The sequence below is a fragment of the Natator depressus genome, chromosome 8, assembly GCF_965152275.1.
Source record: "Natator depressus isolate rNatDep1 chromosome 8, rNatDep2.hap1, whole genome shotgun sequence".
Taxonomy (NCBI): domain Eukaryota; kingdom Metazoa; phylum Chordata; order Testudines; family Cheloniidae; genus Natator; species Natator depressus.
The window spans coordinates 1,003,386-1,026,345 of record NC_134241.1 but is presented as its reverse complement, the minus strand read 5'-3'; the positions used below and the strand labels follow the sequence as shown (position 1 = coordinate 1,026,345).

The 22,960-nt window shown below is 51.6% G+C and overlaps 1 protein-coding gene across 3 annotated transcripts in view; it reads left to right on the top strand.

The window, feature by feature from the left end:
• The window catches only part of NSD1 (nuclear receptor binding SET domain protein 1), a 140,321-nt gene that overhangs the window by 81,188 nt on the left and 36,173 nt on the right, over window positions 1–22,960 (top strand). For all 3 annotated transcript variants that reach the window (XM_074960139.1, XM_074960141.1, XM_074960140.1), the window contains 12 exons: window positions 3,652–3,761; window positions 6,003–6,078; window positions 7,573–7,691; window positions 13,829–13,972; window positions 14,470–14,593; window positions 14,857–15,057; window positions 16,247–16,426; window positions 17,773–17,929; window positions 18,307–18,512; window positions 19,418–19,530; window positions 20,786–21,055; window positions 22,467–22,583. In XM_074960139.1, coding sequence (XP_074816240.1) covers window positions 3,652–3,761; window positions 6,003–6,078; window positions 7,573–7,691; window positions 13,829–13,972; window positions 14,470–14,593; window positions 14,857–15,057; window positions 16,247–16,426; window positions 17,773–17,929; window positions 18,307–18,512; window positions 19,418–19,530; window positions 20,786–21,055; window positions 22,467–22,583 — 1,817 coding nt within the window. The remainder of the gene's footprint in view (window positions 1–3,651; window positions 3,762–6,002; window positions 6,079–7,572; window positions 7,692–13,828; window positions 13,973–14,469; window positions 14,594–14,856; window positions 15,058–16,246; window positions 16,427–17,772; window positions 17,930–18,306; window positions 18,513–19,417; window positions 19,531–20,785; window positions 21,056–22,466; window positions 22,584–22,960) is intronic.

Sequence of the window (22,960 nt, the reverse complement as noted above, 5' to 3'; positions counted from 1 at the left end):
ACTCCATCCAATTCTGTGTGCTTCCACCCCCTTCCCCGTCCTTTTTCAGGGATCGCTCTCATGAGCAACTCCTTGTACAGGAGGTGCACTCACTCCTTTCAGTAGGGGCAGTGGAAGAGGTTCCTCGGGAGCTGAAGGGCAAGGGCTTCTACTCTGGTATTTCCTAATACCGAAAGCCCAGGGCAGGCTCAGGCCCATCCTAGACCTGCGAGAATTCAACAGGTTCGTGAAGAAACTCAAATTCCGCATGGTCTCTTCGGCTTCCATCATCCCTTCACTGGATCCAGGAAACTGGTGAGCCGCCCTCAACTTGAAGGACTCGTACTTTCACATAGCGATAACTCCGTCCCACAGGAAGTACCTCAGGTTTGTGGTGAACAACACCCACTACCAGTTCACAGTCCTCCTATTCAGCCTGTCAGTGGCACCTCAAGTATTCACCAAGTGCCTGGCAGTTGTGGCCATGTTCCTGCGTAGGCGACAGGTACAGGTGTTCCCATACCTTGACAACTGGCTGATCAAGGGCCGATCCAGGGCTCAAGTAGAGATGCAAGTCATCTTCATAAGAATGACATTTGACAGACTGGGCCTGCCACTGAACAAGGGGAAATCAAAGCTGTCCCCAGTTCAGCAGATGGGATTTGTAAGGGTGGTACTGGACTCGACACAGTTCCTCCCCGAAGCAAGATTCCGAGCCCTCGGCGACATCATTCAAAGTCTGAGGCAGTTTCCCACCACCACAGCACGGAACTGCCTGAAACTTCTAGGACACATGGCTGCGTGTACCTACGTAGTACAGCACACCAAGCTCAGACTTCGACCTCTTCAGTCATGGCTGGTGTCAGTGGCCAGCCCGGGACAGTTTGGACAGGATTGTAACCCTGCCTCACCCGGTAGTCGACTCCCTCCTATGGTGGCTTGACCTGCAGGTAATATGTGCTGGCATCCCCTTCACCAGCCCCCAGCCATCCCTCTCGTCATATTAGACTTGGGCTGGGGAGCACGTTTGGGACGCCTCAGAACACAAGGTGATCTGATCTCAGGTGGATCTCGCTCTACACATCAATGTCAAAGAGCTGAGAGCTGCGTGCCTGGCATACCAGACTTTCAGAGCCCACTTAGCAGGGAGGTGTGTATCAGTCCTGACAGACAATACCTCGGCGATGTTTTATATCAACAAACTGGGGGGTGCACGCTTCTCTCCCCTGTGCCAGGAAGCCCTCATGCTGTGGGACTTCTGTGTAGAGCACTCAATACACCTGCAAGCATCGTATCTCCCTGGAGTACAGAACGAGCTGGCGGACCATCTCAGCAGCTTGTTCCACGGCCACGAGTGGTCCCTTCGCCCGGGCGTCGTGACCTCAATTTTCCATTGGTGGGGCTTTCCCCCGATAGACCTGTTCGCCACGCGATGCAACAGGAAGCGTCACCAGTTTTGCTCCCTCCTGAATGGCTGAACCTAGTGGAGGTTTCTTGCTCTGATCAAGTCAGACAAGTTCTCCTTGTCAGCAGGAAACCCTCCACGAGAGCTATCTACCTTGCCAAGTAGAAGAGATTTTCAGTCTGGTCGGCGCAGCACCTCCCATCCCCAACTGTCACCTCTGTGACACTTATACTGGACTATCTCCTCCACCTCAAGCAGCAGGGGCTGTCCGTGTCGTCAATAAGGGTTCTCTTGGCTGCCATCTCCACCTTCCACCCAGGTGCAGAGGCACGCTCAGTCTTTGCCAATCCGTTGGTCAGTCGCTTCCTTAAAGGTCTCGACAGGCTATACCCACAGGTCGGACAGCCGGTCCCGGCTTGGGACCTCAGTCTGGTCCTTTCCAGACTTATGGGGCCACCATTTGAGCCACTGGCAACGTGCTCCCTGCTTCTCTCTCATACAAGGTGACATTTCTGGTGGCGATAACCTCGGCTCGGAGTGTGTCTGAGCTCAGCCCTAACCTCAAAGCCCCCTTACACCGTGTTCCATAAGGACAAGGTTCAGCTCAGGCCTCACCCAGCTTTTCTCCCAAAGGTTGTTTCCCAATTTCACGTCAACCAGGACATTTTCCTCAATGTATTCTACCCTTAGCCTCACTCCAGCGCCAGGGAGCAGAGGCTTCACTCACTGGATGTCCACAGAGCGCTAGCCTTCTACATCGAGAGAACAAAGCCTTTCTGAAGGTCCGTCCAGTTATTCGTGGCAGTGGCGGACAGAATGAAAAGTCTCCGTCTCCTCTCAATGTATCTCGTCATGGATCACGTCCTGCATTCGGGAGTGCTACAACTTGGCAAAGGTGCCCTCTCAGTCAATCACCGTGCACGCCACCAGAGCTCAGGCCGCCTCAGCAGCATTCCTGGCACAGGTTTCCACCCATGAAATCCGCAGAGCAGCGATGTGGTCCTCCATACCCACTTTTACCATGTGCTGTGTAATCACTCAGCAGGCCAGAGACGATGCAGCCTTCTGGTAAGCAGTGCTCTAATCAGTGGCAGACTCCAGTCCCACCTCCTGAGCTTAGACTTGTGAGTCAGCGGATTGGAATTGACATGAACAAGCACTCAAAGAAGAAAAAACGGTTACTCCTCGTAACTGTTCTTCAGGATGTGGTGTTCATGTCCATTCCAATACCCACCCTTCTACCCCTCTGTCGGAGCAGCCAGCAAGACAGAACTGGGGGGTGGCAGGTTGGCAGGGCCCTATATTAGGCGCCATGAAGGCACGACTCCAGGTGGTGCCCAGAACGACCCTCCGGATGCTGCTCAGGGAAAAATCTTCCGGCTGGTGTGCACGCAGCGCGCACATACCTGATTGGAATGGACATGAACAACACATCTCGAAGAACAACAGTTATGAGAAGGTGAGTAACCATTTTTTCTGATCATGTTTATCTCTGCATGGATGCTGCTTGCAACAGTTATATTCCTGTTAGTCTGAAAGTTTTTTTGATGTCCCCAAAACATTTTGGATAAACAGGATCATAGTGTAGTTGCTGCATCTGTACAAGGCAGATGCTTGAGTTAGACTTGATCTTTCCCCGTGATTGCGAGACCAGAAGCGCTGTAGCTATGGTCTGAAGAAACTGCCCAAAACACTGTTACCAGCAACTGGATCCTCACTCACCTAAATGCACCAATACAGAGTCAAATATGGAAGTACATCTAATGTAATTTTTGAAGCCATACCGACCTGATGGTAGCATGTGAACACACAATGGTACAGACAGCTGGGGTTCAGGATGGAGGTGGAGATATGTGGGTTGTGGGTGGTGGAAGGGAACTCGTCGAGGTAGAGAAGGGGACTGGTGAGCGGTGGTCAGAGGGCTGTTGAGTGATGTAGCTGCTGATTGCCTGGCTCTCTCTAAGTTGCATTGCTGGTGTGTGCTGTCTGACCTGACAGCTCCGGTTTTTCTGTGAGTTTGACGTTGTTGTTTAAACATAGATATTGTGGTAAAACCTAAAGAGCACAGCCAGGCTGAGGTGTGTAATGCTGGGTGCTCCACACGTGTAAAATGCCTAATAGTCACTGCCTCTGAGAGCCTACAGTCTAAGACACAAGGGGTAGCAGGTGGATGAGATTTTAAATGTCAGTTAGTATCTGATGATGATTTTGTTAGTCTGAGTCCAGTTAAAGGAACTGTATTTTTCCTAACTAGAACTTTATTGCAGGGAATGTGGAGAGTAAGCGTCAGAGGAAGCCAACTAAGAAGCTCTTGGAATCCAACGATTTGGATGCTGTGTTTATGCCAAAGAAGGAGGGGTGGACTCCTCCAAAGAAGGTACGTTCCTTCCAGCAAACCCTGAGTGCTAGCTGGGAATGAAACACCAGCCAGTGTGGTGTGTGTCTAGCTGGCTGCAGCTGTGAATTATGATGTAATAACGCGGCTCTCCGACTCTTGGGGTAGCGCTATGTCCTCGGCTCCGGTGACCGCTCTTGATTTTTAGGGACTGCTCCGTGCAAATCCACTCAGAACATGTTATACAAAATCTCCTTATAAATTCATCCTAACTAGCACTGCTTCCCGACAGCACTAACACCACCTGTCAGCACCAGGTCATGTTTAGCCACATGAGCCCTGTGCTGAGTCTCCACATTTTAGTCTGTGTTACGGTAAATAAAACAATTGAAGTTAGATAAGGAGGGAAACAACTTTGCTTCTTATGGGGACTGGATAGTTTCTGCTGTGAAACATCCCTCTCCTTTAATTTGCATTGGCAAAGGGCACTCCAGGGAGCTCTCACCAGGACTCCCAGGTGGAAGTGCTCTACAGTAGACTTTTCCGGTTGGAGTAGGGAGTCTCCATGTGTTCTATTCTGTTGCTGCTTGATCTTGATCCTGAGGTCCTAGCCCCTGAATTTTCATATACCAAATTTTCTCTGAAGTGGGGACGACATTTCTCTCATCACCCTCCTCTGCAAGCTGGTGAACATCAGAATGAGTCTTAGCTGGGTCTCATCAAACCTGTACTTTAAATTGACGGGGTTCCGATGGTATGAAATGTTCAAGTTGCTCTCTGTGGTGTTGGATTCTGATGTTTAAAGGAAAATCACCCATTGGTCTCTAATGTTCACCAGGTAACATGGTTTCAAAAAATGAGATAAAAAGATTCAGACTTTAAGGTCAGAAGTTGACCATCATGATCATCTAGTCTGACCTCCTGCACATTGCAGGCCATAGAGCCTCGCCCACCCACTCCTGCAATAGATTTCTAACCTCTGGCTGAGTTACTGACATCCTCAAATCATGATTTAAAGACTTCAAGTTACAAAGAATCCAACATTTACATTAGGTTAAACCTGCAAGTAACCCATGTCCCAAGCTGCAGAGGAAGGCGAAAAACCTCCCATGGTCTCTGCCAATCTGACCTGGTGCAAAATTCCTTCCCAACCTGAAATATGGTGATCAGTGGGCGAGAACCACCAGCCTGACGCTTGGGAAAGGATTGTGTGTAGTAACTCAAAGCCCTCCTCTTCTAGTGTCCCACCTCCGGCCTTGGGAGATGGTCATTAATAGCGTCATGGATGAGCCATATGTCCTTACAGGCAACCTCATCATAGCTCCCCTTCCATAGCACGCTTAGTCTTGAAACAAGTTAGTTTTTTTGTCTCCACTGCTCCCCTGGGGAGGCTGTTCCAGAACTTCACTCTTCTGATGGTTACAAACCTTTGTCTGATTTCAAGCCTAAACTTGTTGATGGCCAGTTTATATCCATTTGTTCTTCATTGGCCCTTAACTTAAATAACTCCCCTTCCTCCCTGGTGTTTATCCCTCTGATATATGTATAGAGAGGAACCATATCGCCTCTAGGCCTTCATTTGGTTAGGCTAAACAAGCCAAGCTCTGTGAGTCTCCTTTCATAAGGATCATCCTAGTAGCCCCTCTCTGCACCTGTTCCAGTTTGAATTAATCTTTCTTACAAATGGGAGACCAGAATTGTGCATGCATTTTAGGTTTTGTGCCTACCCAAGAGCCCTTGCCAATTTTTGTGGGTTTGTGATTACATTTTCCTATTCTGAAAGATGTTTCTCTCTCCCTTGTTGCTGCGTGAAGCCCCCCAGACAACAGGATTGTTAATGTTAGTGGTGCGGTACCATCCCGAGATCAGGGCCCCGTTGTCCTAAGCCCTGTACGAACGTATGGCAAAGAGACAGGCTCTGTCCCAGTGAGCTCACTGGCTAAGTGTACGATGAGAGACAACAGGTGGATTCAACGCACAGGCGAGGAGCATGAGGAACCAGTGAGATGACACTGGTCAGCATGATCAGCAGCAGCAGCCAGAGCACTCCAGCTGGCCAGCCAGTTGACTTGCTATGTGCAAAGATTTGTCCAACACGAAGCAAATTAATTGAAAGTTGACAGGATCCTGTTTTCTCTGATCTCTTTCGGTTCGTGGGAATCTGAGATGTTACTTATAACAGCAGTTCATAAAAACATTCAGCTTGAATTGCTCAGGAAAACACATCTCCTTGCTCGTGTCTGAATGCAATTGGTAAATTGTTTCAATCTTGTTTATTCCCAGTGTTTTGATGCTGGCCCTCTGGAGAATGACCTTTCTGAATTTTATTCCACACCCCAGTTTTTGGATCTCGGAGAAGGTAGGAAACACTAGGCGTCTGTAAAACAAAGCAAGGAGCCCCTGGTTCCATTCCTGGGGTGGTCTGTGCCAGGGCTCTTGGCAAACCACGTACGTTAGTTCTTGTGGCAGAAGAGCATGTCTATAGGTAGCACCCAGTCAGGGTTTACAGAGGCATTTACTGCTCAGGAGAACTAATTGATTTGTTAAAATTGCCCCGCCCCCCCGCCCGGTAAGCTCTGTAAAGTGTGAAATTGGTGAAGGGAGCAGTACAGCTGTGAGTGGCACTCTGTCTCCAGAGCACTGACCTGCGGTGGGGCTGGGGTTAGATGGGTGCTTTCTGCTTCTTCAGATAGAGGTTTCTCAGTGCAGTTTTTCTCCTGAGGTCCTGCCAGGTTGTTACTGATGATGAGGTTTTGGGGGATACCGAGATTTAGGGATTTCTGTCTCTCCTGAAAGCCAGTTTTTGGAAGCCCTGCATTTTGGAAGGGGAAGAGGCAGTGGGAATTTCCATACCTCCCTTAAAGACGGTGGCCTGTGGAACCAGATTTGCTTTTTCTCTAGCACCTGTCATGATGCAGGTGCCAAGCCAGCCCGTTACATACTGCTGTGACTGAATACGGACAGTGGATATTGTGCACTCAGTAATAGCTCTCGAGTTGCTAGGAGTAATGCCCTGGACTCCTGATTTGATTGCTTTCATTTATCAAAAGATGGCAGTGCATCTTCTCTTCCCTGTGGGCAGTGGAGATACTGGACATACACACCTTCCATGGAAGGCAGCTTCTATAGTGCTCGGTGCCCCTGCAGGCCAAGGCCCAGTGTGGGATTCACACCCCTAGCCATTGGCCCAAAGTGAGGATGGTACTGAGGGTGTCTAGTGTGGCTGTTGTAGGGGCCCTTGTGCCACAGCGAGCCCTGCACCAGGCTCAGCAGGGGCCGGTCTGCCAGCAGAGAATTTTGCGGTTGTATTGCACTTTTTCCCTCCCTTGAGCCAAAGTCAAGGAAGTTTGAGTTGCAACACTTAGGGAAGGGGGACAATTGATCAGCATTTCGATTAATAACTTTAAAATCTCATGCATCCGATGAAGTGAGCTGTAGCTCACGAAAGCTTATGTTCAAATAAATTGGTTAGTCTCTAGTACTCCTTTTCTTTTTTAAAATCTCTAAACCTCTCGCAGTGCTTTGAGCTGGCTGCCGCGCTTCCCCGCTGGGGTCTCAGGGAGAGCAGGAATGGCTTTGAGTTTTTCTGCTGCCATGCCAAAACGAATCCCCATTTCCCAGGTCCATGCCCCTGTGAGGGGCTGCAGGAACAGGAGGTGTCACCAGTGTAGCCATTTGGGAACTGCATTCCAAGGCGTTGCCTGCAGGCTTCTACTGGACCTGGCCTCATTATCCATTCGTGCAGTGGGACAAGTTTGGAGCTTCCTAGCCTGAACTGCAGAATTCACTGCACTGCTCATGGCCAGGAGAAGCATTACTTCTCCGTTGTCTTGACACGTGTCTCTCCCATCAGCTCCTGACAGACTCCCTGAGAAGCAGAGAAAGCGCAAGAGACAGCGATACTCCCCAGCTACAGCGCAGTACAAGAAAGGAAGGAGTGAAGATGCACTGGGGGAAGCTCCCAGTTCTGAGGTACTGCTAGTCCTTCTAGGTGTTGCAAACTTTATCAAGGAACCCTTTAACCTCTCCTCTCCTTCAAAGTATCCTCTGAAAAACAAACTCTGCAGCATTTGATTGGCTAAATGGGAGAGAAGAGTTTAAATTGTTCTGAGTTTAAACGGAATGTATCACTTTGAATTAGCAGCTGTTTTTTAAAGACCACTGAAGCTTGGGCTTAATTTTGGGGCTATTGCTCAGCTAATTTCACCCTGAGAGAGCGTTCCAAGCAATGACAGAGCGGAATTTCATCTGGCGTTTTGCTTTGCCAGTTTGGAAGGTTTTTCATTCAATTGAAAGGCCGTGGCTGCTGCAGTGGGGAATGCTGCCTTCTTGCGCACTGATAAGCAGAACAAACTCTGGAGTGTGGGCATCACACGCTGCAGTCGCCTCTTGTCTGCGTTCTGCGCTCCAGCATTAGCTGCAGAGTTGTGGAAGAGGATATTGAGAACCACTCGTGAGGTCAGGGCTCTTGGTTGCTTTCTGGCAGCCCCTTGTTAGAATTCTGCCCTCAATCCAGAGGTCAGAGTTGGGGTGTTTCCCCTGCACCAGTGGGTCACTCCCTCTTTGGATACGTGAAAGCACCCTGCCAGAGACCGCTCATAACAGTATCTCTGACCGCCACATTTTGCCTTTTAGGAATGAGCCAGGTCTCCCCAAGACATGTCCTGGGAGAGGAGGGACATCTCTGGGCCTCCCACTTCAAATGGCTCACCTTGAACAACACCCAGTGCTGGCAGGATGTATGTTAGGAGCCAGCTGTAGGCATTTCTTATCACTGTGTTGCTGTAATGGCTCCCAGTGGTTCACAGCTGTTCACCCGAGCAAGGCTAACCCCTCTGCTGCTCACTGCCATGGCAGTCTCCACTGGTGCAGTACTAGTGTGGGGCAAGCACAGGCGTGCAGGTCACCCTCCCGCCGCTTCCTCGCAGGGCCCCAGGCACGGCAGCGGTGGCCTTTCTGCGGTACTTTCTGCTGGCCTGGGAACAAGTTTTCCGAGGCCCTGTACAGCTCATTGTGTGCTGTTCCCTGCCAGCTTCCACTTGCTTGTGATTGCTGTGTGTTCTGGCACGCCAGTTTCAGAGCAGGTCTCCTAGCAGCCATGGTGTGAGCATGCTGCCAGCTGGCCGGAGAGAAATGTCTGGACACTTGCGAGTGTCTAGGGTGACAAGGAGATCCCGTCACAGCTGAGCTCTGTAATTGAGTGCCCTGGACTGTGAGTGGGTATCCAAATGGCTTGCCAGCAGGGTAGCCCTCACTCCGGTGCACAGTGTGGGGAGACTGACCTGAAGGTCCAGGACAGCAAAGTGTGGAATAATAACAGCTGCTCCAAGGCAGAGGAAACCTGCCCCTTTCATGCTGAACAAGACTGTATTTTCTGCACTCACCCTCCTGTGAAACCTGATGTTGGAGCGCCAGGTGGGGTGGGGTGACAGCTCTGGCGTGGACAAGTCCAGGATATGGCTCAGGCCATGCCTGTGAACATGCCAGACTCCCCAGGATTCTTCAATGAATCGTAAGCTGCAGAGACAGCGGCAGAAGGTTCAGGAAGAGATGCCTGCCCTTTATACGAGGTACGTGGTTGTTATTTATTCTCACTGACCAGGGCTGGTTTGGCAGATTCAGGGCCGAGGAGGGGACAGTGTGTCTGGTTCTTATGAGAAATGTTCAGTTGCAAACTCATGAGAGCGGAAGTCTCCCTTCCACTGTGCACATGGCGGCTTCCTATGCCACCCCCTGCCCAGCTGGCTCTGCTCCACCAGGTTCAGCCGCCCCTTCTACATTTGTCTGTGTGGAGCATTATTCCAAGCTGGAGCAGAAGTCCCAAGCCCTCAGCATACAGTGACTGGCTTAGCCATGCATGTGCCTGGACTCAAAAGGGCAGCCAAGCAGGATGGGTTTTTAGGTCAAACCCTGGAATATAGGAGATGTCCTGGCAGGAGCGTTCTACTGCAGTAAACCACACCTGGGGCAGCATGGCCCCACACAGGCTACGTTGTCTCTGTTGGCCCCACACCAAAGCAGTGCACTATTTACTTATCTGCAGACGTGGGGCAGCAATCCAACAGAGAACTTTCCTCCAGATTTCAGAGCAGTCTCTGGTAATCTTTGCAAAGCTAGATGACTGGCCTTACTAATCAGATCAAGTGTAATGCTAACTTCCAGATCCCTCAGGGAAATGCATAGTGCCTCTCCAGTTCCTTGAACATGTCCTCCTGTGTTATCCAGGAGAATAATCCAAGTCCTTGCCCTCGCTTGCTCAGATAGGTCCTGTGAGTGGCACTGGAATCCCAAGGTGAGCAGGAACGAGAACTATTGCATTCCTTGGTATTCCAAGGGTTTCCAGTGTCAGTAAACCTATTAACCCTCTTCTTCGTTACAGGAACCACTGCTGCATTGCTGAGCAGGAGGGGTATCGGGCGTCTGAGAACATCAGCGGGATAAATGCTTCACCAGTCCTTGGGGGGAAATGGAGAACAAAAGGATCTGACCCTGGAGCTGCAGGGGGATGTGCAAAGGGGACTCTGCTCCTATGTGCAGCTTCCAGGCAGAAGCCAAGTGGGGGAAGAGGACAGAAACTGGTGTAATACGTCCCTCCTGGCAGAGAAAGGAGGAGGCAGGAGCAAGCATTCCAAAGGGAATGAACGCCTGAGAAAGCACATCCAAAGACACAGGCAATTAGTGCCATTATCCCATTAGCAGGCCCCTCCATCTGACCTGTACATACCACCTCCTCATACAGTGCTGCGGTACAGGATGGTGGCAGCTCGTTTTGGTCTGTGCCATACTGGTCTGTTCCTTCCTGTGCATTTCCATGGCATTCCATCTCTGCCAACAAACTGGACAGAGTGACTCAGGCTCCCCGGGACATGCATTTGTACCCCTGTCGTCCGTAGAAGTGCCTGGTGTGTAGTATTGTGGTTTTGATCTAGTTTGTTGCTGCTGCTGGGCTTCCACTTTTGTGTGCTTAATAAACATGATTTGCTCCATTTATCTCTGTCCCATACTTCAGTGTGCCGTCAGTGCATCCCTTCTTCGTTCCAGAACTCCTCCCTGCAAACTCCTGCCCGGTTAAAAATGGCTGCAGTGATGGAGAAACGCACGAGCAAAGGAGGCAGTGACTAGGACTGCAGATCTCTCATGGTGTTTTTTAAATCAAAAATCACAGAGCAGCCATGGGAAATGTAGTAAGAACCAAAGGGGTCTGGGGAAATGGTGTGTAAAGTCACAGGTTGGAAAAGTCAACTCTCTGTAGCTCTTTATATAAAATACTCATTTTTTCAAATATTCAAGTTCAAACCACTTTGTCAGTGGTTCCCGAACTTTTTAGCATGGTGACCCACCAACTTCATATTGTCTTTTATTGTGCCCCACCCAGGGTCCAGATTCCTGAGGGAGTCCTCAACAGGCCAGAATCCTTCCCCTCTGCTGCTGCCCCAGCCCTCCTTGCCCTCCTGAGGGGACACTGACCACCCACAACAGCACCCTCTGCCTCTGCACCACAACCCTAATCCTGGCCTTGTGAGGAGGAGAGGGCCCCAGGGAGGGGGTCTGGAAATTGAACCCACCCTGCATTCACCCTCCAGCAACAGCACCTGTCTGCTTGGCTTCCCCTTCCAGCCATTGCAAACTGGTGCAGGGGTTGCATTGCCTCTCGGGTTTGGCCCAGCCGCTCCTCGGTCATGATAACAGAGCAGCACCGGGCCAAATTTGAGTGAGTGGCAGTGCAACCCTGAGCGTCTGTTAGTTTGCAGTGCCACTTACTCAGATTTGGCCCAGCTGCCTCTGTCATCATAGAGGGTGGCCGGACCAAACCTGAGCAGCGCTGCAAACCCATGCACCAGGTTGCAGTTCCCGTAGCAGGGAGCCAGGTTGAGCCTCCTGGGACAGGAGCCCCTGCTGCAGGATAAGCTCTCCAGGGCTCACCCTCAGCTCCACACCAGCTCAGCAACCCAGCATTTGGGAAACTCTGCTTCAGTAAAGTCTCAGACACAAAGAAAAGTCCTAACCAAATAGAAAAATCACGGTACAGACACCCCCCAACTTACGCAAGCATTCCGTTCCGGAAAGTCTTGCGTAACTCGAATTTTGCATAGGTCAGAAACGTATACCCGTATGTTATGCAAAAATTTCCGCAACTCAAAAATCCTTATTTCTGGCTTATGGAACTTTTTCCATACGTGCGAATTTGCGTAAGTCGGGTCTTGCGTAACCCGGGGAGCGTCTGTATCTGTGACATTGTGACCACCATGACAAACCTGCAGCCTTAGCAATGGTACTTAACAGCAGGGAATGCTGACGTGCACACGTCAACGTAATCCATCCCCACTGTTTTCTCTGCCCAGACAAAAGGTGTGGCCCCAGCATCTCAAGGTTTGTTTGCACGCGAAGTGCAAGTCACCGCTTTGGGTGGCATTGCTTTTCAGTCTGGCTGCGAATGATTGCTGCAAGAATACCTCATCCTTTGCAGAATACAGCAGACAGCTGTGATGGGACTCGTGATCCTGACTGTCCTGGCATGTCAGCAGCACCATCGTCTTGCTTTGAGCTTTCCATCACCACTCTGTGCCTTCTGAGGGTGCAGATGAACCGCCTTCTGAGTGCCTGTGCTCAGTGTATGGCTTGGTGAGCCGGGGGAGCAGCGGGTATGCAGTGATTCTGTGACACCTCACTGTCTATGCTGTGGGAAGAGTGTGAGTCTGTCTGCTTCTGAAAAGAACAGAGTTCTCAAAAATCCTTATGTGATGCACGTGCCAGGCCATCTTATTGCCTGTCGGAACCAGGTACAGGGCTCCCCTAGGGCTTGCTGACCTTGGAGTGACAGCTCTTCTGGGTTAGATGGGAATGGGCACAGGATAGATGCGTGCAATACACCTGCGCTCCAGCAAAGTACAGTGAGTCCAATTGCTCAGATCCCTCAGTGATCTCAGGCACATTTGCCATCTTGATCCCATACCCCTGCAACACTTGGTGTCTTGCCATGCACGCCTTCATCCCCATGGCACCCCCGGGACGTTCCCAACCCCAGGCAGTACCCAGTGGACCAGTAGCTCTGCAGGGGACCTGGCTTCCATGGGATAATTGGAACTCTCCTTTCCTTGGGGTCTGCCGCTGCAGCGTGGGGGCCAGCTCCCCACAGAGATGCAGACAGGCTCTCCTTCCCAGACCCGAAGAGTAGCTCTGTGTAAGCGCGAATGCTGGTCTCTCTCCCCCTCACAGATGGGGCCAATAAACGATATTACCTCCCCCACCTTGTCTCTCTGCCCTGATTGGAGAGTCCTGCAGCTCCTGTTGCCCGTCTCGGACCTTGCAAGGACCTGGTGACTCAGCTCACCGAGGGAAGTGCTGGGTTCTCGTCACTTGAAGTCTAAAGCAAGATTGGATTTTTTCTGAAAGATGCTTTAATGCCACCGGCAGTTGTGGCCTGTGCTCTGCAGGAGATCACGCTAAATGATCGGAAGGGCCCCGTCTGGCCTTAGAATCTAGGCTTGCAGATGGATGCAGAATAGAACTGCACCCTAAAGGAGATGGCTGGGATGACTCGCTGCCCTTGGGCAGCTCCACTGGATCGGTTACCAGCAATCTGGTTCTCTAGCATCGCCTCAGCCAACACCCCCAGTTAAAATAGTGTCAGCGTGTTCCTGGCGCTCCGATACGCAGAATGAAATAATGGTTGCTTTGACCATGCTCTGCTCATTTGCATCTCATCCAGTGGAGTGTGTACGCAGTGCCTTGGGGAAGCTTTCTGGGCCATATCGGCGGCTCCAGGACTGTTCTGGCACCAAACTGAGTGTTTCTATCGGGTCAGGTTGGGGCAGAATTAATCCAAAAAGAGAGCCCCATGAAGAGGGGTCGTGGGCAGCAAGCGAGCCAAATTGAATACCTGGGGTTAAAGCGCAAACTAAAGCTTCCTCCCTCATAAAACCTCAGAGTGGAACAGTGCGGAGGGCATTTTCCCCAGGGCATGAGGGGCCCTCTGCAGGCAGGATGAGAGTTAGAGGCACTGCTTACAGCCCAGCTGAAAACCTGTATGTGCTTGATAGCCAAACTAACAGCCCAGAGGGTGGGCCAGGAAATACTGACAGTCCAAATTCTGGATTTCTTTTCTAAAGGGAGAGATACCTATCCATGGGAGTGCTGCAAGCCCCAAGGAGCTCAATGAGGATGGGTCTGAGAATGACCATGGAGTGCCTTCATCCAAAAAGATGCAGGGGGAGCGAGGAGGAGGAGCAGCCCTCAAGGAGAACGTGTGTCAGGTAGGGAGCTACGGTCTTTGGGTAAACCTTCGTAACACTGACGGTGGTGTTGAGCAACTGTGCAGCACACTTAATACCCTGGCTAACAAAGCAACCTGAAGCAGATCTGATTGAGTTAGCTAATGTTCTCTGGATCCCTGGTGATGGGCCCCTCTTGTCAGGAGACTTGGCTGTCCAGTTATTCCTGTGCCTTGCACTGAATGGACACTTCCCTTGTGTGTAGATGCGGCATGACTGCTCTGCAGTGCCCGTCCCTCCTGCAGCAGGCTCCGGGTGCATTATCCCTGCGGTGGTGGGGTGGGAGCTAGGTGGCTGGGAATGACGTGGGACGTATTTAAGCCGTTGCTTCACAGCAGGGACTCAGGGAGAAGTAGTAGGGCTGGTGTGAAGGGATTTCCGTAGGGTGTTCTTGTGGCAGTCTCAGCCAGCTGCGTTCCTTGTGTGTCTCTAGCCAGGGGTTTGTCCCAGAAGTAACGCTGTGTTCCCTCCTCGCGCAGATCTGTGAGAAGCCGGGGGAGTTGTTGCTGTGTGAAGCGCAGTGCTGTGGTGCTTTCCATCTGCAGTGCCTCGGGCTCTCAGAAATGCCGAAGGGCAAGTTTATCTGCAATGAGTGTTCGACAGGTACGGCGTCGGGTGGGAGGGCGGGCCGCTTGCTGGGTGCTCGTGTGGGGCTGCTTTCAAGTGTGCCATCGGCAGAAGGCATGAGTTGAGCTCGCTTTGCTCTTGGGACAAATGGCCAGGGCCAGAGAGCATGGAGGGGCTGGGAAGCTGTGCAGTCCAGGCCGGGAGCTCATAAGGAGCCAGCCAGTCTGGCCGGAGGTGGTAACTTTTTCTTTGAGAGCGCTCCTTCCCTTTTGCCATGTGACCGGTGTTCTCTCCTCCAGGCGTCCACACCTGCTTTGTGTGCAAGAGCAGCGGGGAGGACGTGAGGCGGTGCTTGCTCCCCTTGTGTGGGAAGTACTACCATGAAGAGTGTGTGCAGAAGTATCCACCCACGGTCATGCAGAACAAGGGCTTTCGATGCTCACTGCACATCTGTATGACTTGTCATGCTGCTAACCCAGCGAACCTGTCTGCGTCTAAAGGTAAAGAAACCCTTCTGTGCCTGCAGTTACTGGGGCTGGTCAAGGAAAAAAGGCGGGAGCCCCTTTCTTGCATCCAAAGCACCTGTAATTTTGGAGCAGTTTGAGGTGCTTGGTGTCTCCCACCCAGTGCCTGTTCTTCAGTCTTTCATCGTGTGACATGTGCTGTGGGCTGTGTAAATCTGGTCCTCAGGGGAAGGTGCCGGACTGTGAACTTGCTGCTCTCTAGCTAGGGTATATCCACGCAGTGCCTGGGCTCTGACTCAGGTGTGAGTCGAAGACCCTGCTCTGTCCACGCACACATATCAATCAGTCTGACTCAGGACCCGGGTCCTAGGACCCTGCTATGGTGTGGGGCCGAGCTCAAGTCCCAGTGAGACTCCGGTGCACTCAATGTCAATTTGCAGTGTGGACACAGACCCGAGTCAGAAGGTTTGTGTGGTTCAATACGGACATGCTAGCATGGCTGAGACCTGGGTCCAGCGATTGTACCCACAGCTTTACAGTGCAGTGTGGATGCTTAGGCTGGGCCCATCTCCCTGCTCTGGATGTGGCAACCTGGTGCCCAAGACGGTGGTCCCATTCAGCTTTGTCTCAGCTGCTCCCTGGGCCAGGCCAGGCCAGGCCAAAGCTGAGGCTCGGTCCACCCTCCAGAGTTAGGTCGACGTGATGTCAGTGTCTGCACCACGGAGCTGCTTCCGCTGCAGCACGTGGCCACTACACCGATACCCTAACTCCATCTCGGCGAGAATGTCGGTTTCCCTGCTGGTAGGCTCCCTGCTGTGAAATAGAGCCTGTGCAGGTTCGGGCTGTCATCGTGATTCAGGGGGGGCTCACAGCTGTGAGCTCATGCCCACCTGACAGCTGGGGGGAGCCATCTGTGAGCCCGTGCCATGTTGCAATGCCTGGAGCCTCTGCTGCAGGCTGTGTGCAGGACGGGCTCGCTCTCCAGCCCCTCTGCCCAGGGTGCAGCACCCACCATTGCGGCATGCTGTTCTATCAGTTAATTTAAACACAGGGAACGAGTTATTGAGAAGCTGGCGTAATTAGAGGCAAGGTGTCCCTTCGCCAAGTGACCCACTTAACCCTTTTGTTGTAAGCCTAAATATTGACAAAACGAAGTTCTAGGAGCAAATTATAATGGTCACTTTCCCTCAAGTGTTTACCTGAGTCCAACCTTTACCACCACCAGGTCGCTTGATGCGTTGTGTTCGGTGTCCGGTGGCATACCACGCCAATGATTTCTGTCTGGCTGCTGGGACAGTGATCCTCGCCTCCAACAGCATCATCTGCCCCACTCACTTCTCTCCACGGCGGGGCTGCAGAAACCATGAGCATGTCAATGTCAGCTGGTGCTTTGTCTGCTCGGAAGGTGAGACCCTCTGTATTCTGCCTAGTGCACGGTGAGCACTGCGGGGCGGGGCCTGGGCCGGGGTGACCTGCACTTGCCCCGCGGGGGATACGGGGCCCGGCCGGGGCCTGGGCCGGGGTGACCTGCACTCGCCCCGCGGGGGATACGGGGCCCGGCCGGGGCCTGGGCCGGGCCGGGCCAGGCTGCTGTGCCTCGCCCCGCGGGGGATGCGGGCCGGGGCCCCGGCGCGCTCGCCCCGCGGGGGATCCTGGACCTGGACGCCACGTGCTCGCCCCGTGGGGGATATGGGGCGGGGCCTGGGCGACCTGTGCTCGCTATGCGGGGTGTGGCTTGTGCTAGGGAGCCAGCTGTCAGCCTGTGCAATGGGATAACATCACTCGCCCTGTGGGGGATATGGGGCGGGGCCTGCGCTAGGGTGCCGCGCGCTCACCCTGCGGGGGATACTGGGCCGGGCCCGGGCCAGGGTGCCGCGCACTCGCCCCGCAGGGGATACGGGGTGGGGCTTGCACTGCGGAGCCAACTGTCACCCTGTGCCATGGGGTGACGTCACTTGCCCCGTGGGAGATATGGGGCGGGGCCTGTGCTGGGGAGACATGCACTTGCCCCGCGGGGAGTACGGGACGGGGCCTGTGCTAGGGTGACACCCAGTTGCCCGGTGGGAGATACAGGGTGGAGCCTGCGTGGGGGGTGCCAAGGGTAGAGACCTAATGCAGGAACCAGCTACTTAGCAGGAAAATACTACTGAGGACAGACCAGCTTGGGGCCCCCATTCTCGTCCAGTGCCAGGTCAAGGTGTTTGTCTTGCTCTCATCAAGCCTCATTGAATTAGGGTTGGTTTGTGTTAGAGACCGCCGTTCCACACTCTGGGCAGCTGTGCTCCCAGGTCTCTGTATCCAGGCTGGGAGAAGCTGCTCAGGGCAGGAAATGAGATAATATTCTTGATGGAAGGACTTTGCCACTGGAACAGCTTCGCAGAAGAGTCTAAGTCTGTTTTCAGATGTGGTTGCACCTAGTCTTCCCGCAAACGCCTCCCTGCAGGTACCCCAGGAGATGAGACACAGCCTCAGCTGCATGTGGCCATTGCTGCCAGGCCTGAGTGAGGTGAAGGGTACAGAGCGCAAAGCCTGTAGGCTACTGTAACCCTGTTTTGAGGGACTTCAGTGGTGCGTAGGCATTGGCCTGGCCCTCTGCATGGCCCTGTGCTGCTGCTTGGCAGAGATGGAGAGATCGGGTGCCTGGGCAGATGGAACGAGCTTTGTGCAAGAGCCGGTTTGAATCTGTCTGGGAGCCTAGGGTCCAGTGTTTCTGTGATGTGGCTCTCACTGCTGTATCGCTCCTGGATGCAGGGGGCAGCCTTTTGTGCTGTGAGTCGTGCCCAGCTGCTTTTCACCGCGAGTGTCTGAACATCGAGATGCCTGAGGGAAGCTGGTACTGTAACGACTGCAAAGCTGGCAAGAAACCACATTACAAGGAGGTGGTCTGGGTAAAAGTTGGGCGCTACAGGTGGGTAAAAATAAATGTAGTTCCTGTCCATGTTAAAGCCCTTCCTCGTGCAGCGCGGACTATGCGGGGGGCTCTGGAGAGTGCTGGTTTCTACTCAGGGTTATGCAGCTGGGTCTGTTTTTAATTCCACATAGGCACCTGATAGTAGAGTGCACCATTCCTCCCCGTTCTTTCCCTCTTCCACCTGCTGCTTTTCTCTTCCCCAAGCCAAGCTTCTGCCCATTACTGCTGCTTTGTGTGAAGTACTGGAAGCCCCAGGAAAGTTCCTTTTCTCCTTCTCAGTGCCCCTACAGAATAGAAAATAGCTGTTACCAGCTTTTAGGGGCAGTGGTGTCAAAGCTTTGACTTGCTTTTCCTGTCCCTATCCCCTGTGACAGGTGGTGGCCAGCTGAGATTTGTCATCCTAGAACTATTCCTGTAAATATCCAAAAGATGAAACATGACATTGGCGAGTTTCCTGTGCTGTTTTTTGGGTCCAACGATTACCTCTGGACGCACCAGGCTCGGGTGTTTCCCTACATGGAAGGCGATGTGAGCAGCAAGGACAAGATGGGCAAGGGAGTGGATGGCATTTATAAGAAAGGTAACACATTTCCTCGTGCTCTAGGGAGGCACTAGCTGTCTGCTCTGAGATTGTTTTGGGCCAGTTCCTCTATGGTCCCATGAAGGGTGTGGAAAAACGATGGTCCTCCCATAGTCAAGGTTGAAGCAAGGCTTGCAGAGCACCTCTGGTTTATGCCTCATACCCATAAGTGAACCCACCCAGAAGATTCAGAGGTCTGAGCTTATGCCAGGGGAACAAGAGACACCCAGCTCCTGAATGCCAGTTTATTCCAGTTCTGCCACAAACTCTGTGAACTTGGCTGAACCACTGCCACTGTGCCTCAGGGCCACCGTCTGTAATGTGAGAGTAACGAACATACACAAAACGTTGTTGCAAAGCAGTTTAGAATTGCTAAATACACCATACACCTAACACAACTGCTCAAGGACAAGGGAAGCCAATAACAATCCATGCTGTAGTCCTCCAGCCACAGGCACCCACCTTACATGACTGCAACTACTGTGTGCCCCTTTAGTCTGGCCTTTTCCAAACTACCTCTTCCCGATTCCTGCTTGTGGGTGTTCAGCGCAGCGGTGTGTTGTGCTGGAGGGGACCCTGTGATACAAGCAGTGATGGAAGGCTAGCATCTCAGGGGCAGAGTTAATAACGCCCTCGCTCCCCAACTCCCTCAGTGGGGCTGCTAATGCTTCCAACTTGGTTACTAGTAGCTCTCTTCAGTGACACCTCTTATGGGATGCTGTTATTCCACCTGGGGAACATCTTTCTTTTGGGCAAGGTAGAAGGTCACTGGAGCATGGCCTGTCCATTCAGAACCATGCATACAAACAACTGAGCACAAATGTGGCCATGGAGAATATTCAGGCTACTTGACTTCAACACTAGCGCAAGGGGCTTCTTGTAACACTGCGTCTGTTTTCTTTCAGCTCTGCAGGAAGCTGCTGTGAGGTTTGAAGAGCTGAAGGCACAGAAAGAACTGAGGCAGCTGCAGGAAGACAGAAAGAATGATAAGAAGCCTCCTCCCTACAAACATATCAAGGTGAGGACATCACATCATCACCAGCTGGTGGGCGCTAGAGGGGAGGCCTCTAGGGTCATAAGCTCTGAGCTGTTGGTGCAGGATATTTACAGGCACACAGAAATGCCTTTGCTGCTTGCAGTGTCCTGCACTGTGGAGCATGCCTTTGAAGGCTGATTCGCTACCCCCAGGGAGGATTGACAGGAAGGTTTTCCGCTTCCAGCAGTGTCCTGAAGCACTTCATCTGTCCTCTCTGCTACCTGAATTCATGTAGCAGCTGTTGTGTCACTGCTGGACATCAGTAACAGAGGTGCTCTGATTTACTGAGACATCTCTGGGCATCTTTACATCGCTACAGACCAGTCATATACAGTCACGGAAATGTCTCTCTCCCATGTGGGTTTAGCTAGTGGTGAAGGAAAAAACAGTTGTGTGCAGTTGTGTCCCAACCCACTGTTTGAGAACCAAGAAGTGGGTCTTGGGGATTCGGAGGACAGCTCTAGTTATAGGTGAGTAACCTACTGGTGTTCATTGCGGAGGAGTGGATTCAGTGGGATTGCAAGTTGGTACAAAGAACCGCAAAGGGCTATTCTCAAGAGAGCATCTCTTTATTGCCTGCCTTTTAGAGTTCCTTGCCTTTAACCAAGTCAGAGGCCCCGCTTGTGCTAAAAACAAGCCAATCTCTTCTCCATGTGATGCAGCCCTCTACCTCCTCACAGAGATGTTTTTAAAGAGCTTCCTGGCTTAACTCTGAGTTTCAGAATGGGCCTTCAGACCCCAGCCTTGTCTGGTTACGCTTGCCTTTACGCATGCAAGATAGTTGGGTGGGGAGTTAACTGCTTGTTTTCCAGTGCTCAGCAGAGTCCCTGCACCTGTCACAGATGTGCAGTCTGGGTGGTGGATGGCAAAGGACTGTTGGAGGTAACTGCTTTAAAACCAAGAGGCCAAAACGCGAAGCTGCGTTAAGGCCTGTCACCAGAGAGTGCAGAACGTGCTGTTTCACACGGAAGATGCGTGGGGCGTGCCGCAGACTGGCAGTGGCGGCGAGAGTGGTAAAGCAGCACCTCCTGAGTGCAGGCAGAGGTTGGGGTGAATGGAGTCAGAGGGATGCCTACAAGTTAAGTATATGCTTAGACCTGTGTGGCCTTCAGTCTTTGCTGTAACTGATTTGCACTGTGGCCTGTATGCTCAGTGGGTGGGATGAAATGCAGCGTTGATTGTTCCTCGTCATGCTGTTGTTTCCTAGCTAGCTAACCTTGTGTGTGTGCATTCCCAGGTAAACAGACCAGTGGGCAAGGTGCAGATCTTCACAGCAGACCTGTCTGAGATACCACGATGCAACTGCAAACACACAGATGAAAACCCCTGTGGCCTGGACTCAGAGTGCATCAATCGCATGCTGCTGTATGAGTGCCATCCCCTGGTCTGCCCAGCTGGGGAGCGTTGTCAGAACCAGTGCTTCTCCAAGAGGCAGTACCCAGAGGTAGAAATCTTCCGCACACTGGCACGCGGCTGGGGCTTGCAAGCCAAAAGGGACATTAAGAAGGTACCCATTATGTGTCTTCATTTTACTCTGTGGTAACACTGAGCCCGTCTTAATAGACATCTTCCTGTGGTTCCATAACCTACATATTGTCTGACCAAAGGAGCCCGTATAGAAGAGAAATGGATGACTTTAGTTTCCTGACCTGCTTTCATCCAGGTGGCGGGAATGTTCTAGCTTCCCTGGGGAAGTGCCTTGGGATCTAATAGTCCCCATGGTCGTCTAGAAGATGGTTCAGTCCATCTGCTTATATGGCCCTCAGACACTGAAGTGATGGGCACTAAGGTAGCAGGCCTTAGACTGGGTTGAGATTTCTCAGACAAGGAGCACTGAGCTTCCATTCTGGAACCTCCAGGCATTCTTCACGTGGGGATCTTACTTAAAAACCCAGGTCATAATTAGTGTCTGTTGGGGAAGCCCTCAGACCGAGGGCAGTGTCTTTGGGAGAGCTGTAGTGATGGCTGAAGCTAGCATATCTGGATGTGGGGAATCCCCCTGCTACCCAAACCCCTATCTTTCTAAAATCCAGAAGTCTAGATCTGCTGGTGGTCAGAGGGGCTTTCTCCATAGGAAAGAGGGTTTGTGTTAAACAACGAAGGAAAGCAGAGAACAATTAAGTTGAATAGAAGACAGACACATTGTATGTGTAAGGGCTGTTAGACTGCAGAACAGGTTAGCAAAAGCGGGGTTGGCATCTCCAGAGAGAGGAAGGCCAAACTCGGCCCCTGACCTGGCCTCGGTGGGCTGCCCTAACTGCTGATTGTTAGTGATGCAGTGTAGGTGGTTATCCCTGAAAACCTTCCATGTAACCTGTCTGTAAGCACCACATAAGGAACCAGTGAAACTCAGATGCTGAAATGGGGGTGTCTTTTGGTAAAAGTGGTGCGGCATTGCACTCACTGTGTTTGGTGGCCTCTTGAACAGGTTTTACTGTGTGGGATAAATGTCAGCAGTGTTCAAACCAGATGCCTTGTGCTCTGCAATGTTGCAAAGCTTGTTGCAGGGTTGTGTTCCAGGACCCAGGCTGTGTATCAGTTCTGCCAACAACTCCTGTAATTCAGTTATGGAGCAGGTGTCAGTACAGAATTCTGTAACACTAAACCCAAATTCACTTTGCTTTATGCTGTCCCTCAATGTTTTATTTTCAAATAGAACAGGGGGTAACGTGTGACTATATTATTAACAGTCCTATTTAGTTTACTGAATACGTTTTTTGAAATTTATGAAGCTGCTGCAGAATCTAGGTGAAATGTGCTGCAAAGTACCTGGGGTCTAGTCGTTAATGAAATGAAAGTATCCAGAGAGGAAATGGATAGCAAGCTTTGTTAGCACAGAAGTGCCTTCCTCCCCCAAAGGGTTCTGCTTCCGTCAGTAGCAAGACCTGAGCAGCTGCCTGTTCCCTTTTCTTGTGCAGGGTGAGTTTGTTAATGAATACGTGGGAGAGCTGATTGATGAGGAGGAGTGTCGGGCACGAATCCGCTACGCACAGGAGCATGACATTACCAACTTCTATATGCTGACTTTGGACAAGGTACATGATGGGCCTCTCTCTTGCCAGTATCTTAGACCAGTGGTTCTCAATCTTTCCAGAGTACTGTACCCTTTTCAGAAGTCTGAAATAAATAGGATGAAATTCAGTAAGGACAAATGCAAAGTAGTACACTTAGGAAGGAAGAATCAATTGCATAAATGCAAAATGGGAAATGACTGCCTAGGAAGCAATATTGCAGAAAGGGATCTGGGGTTATAGTGGATCACACGGTAAATATAAGTAAACAATAGAATACTGTTGCAAAAAAAAATAAAAGCAAACATCATTCTGGGATGTATGAGCAGGAGTGTTGAAAGCAAGACACAAGAACTAATTCTTCCACTCTACTCAGCACTGATAAGGCCTCAGCTGGAGTA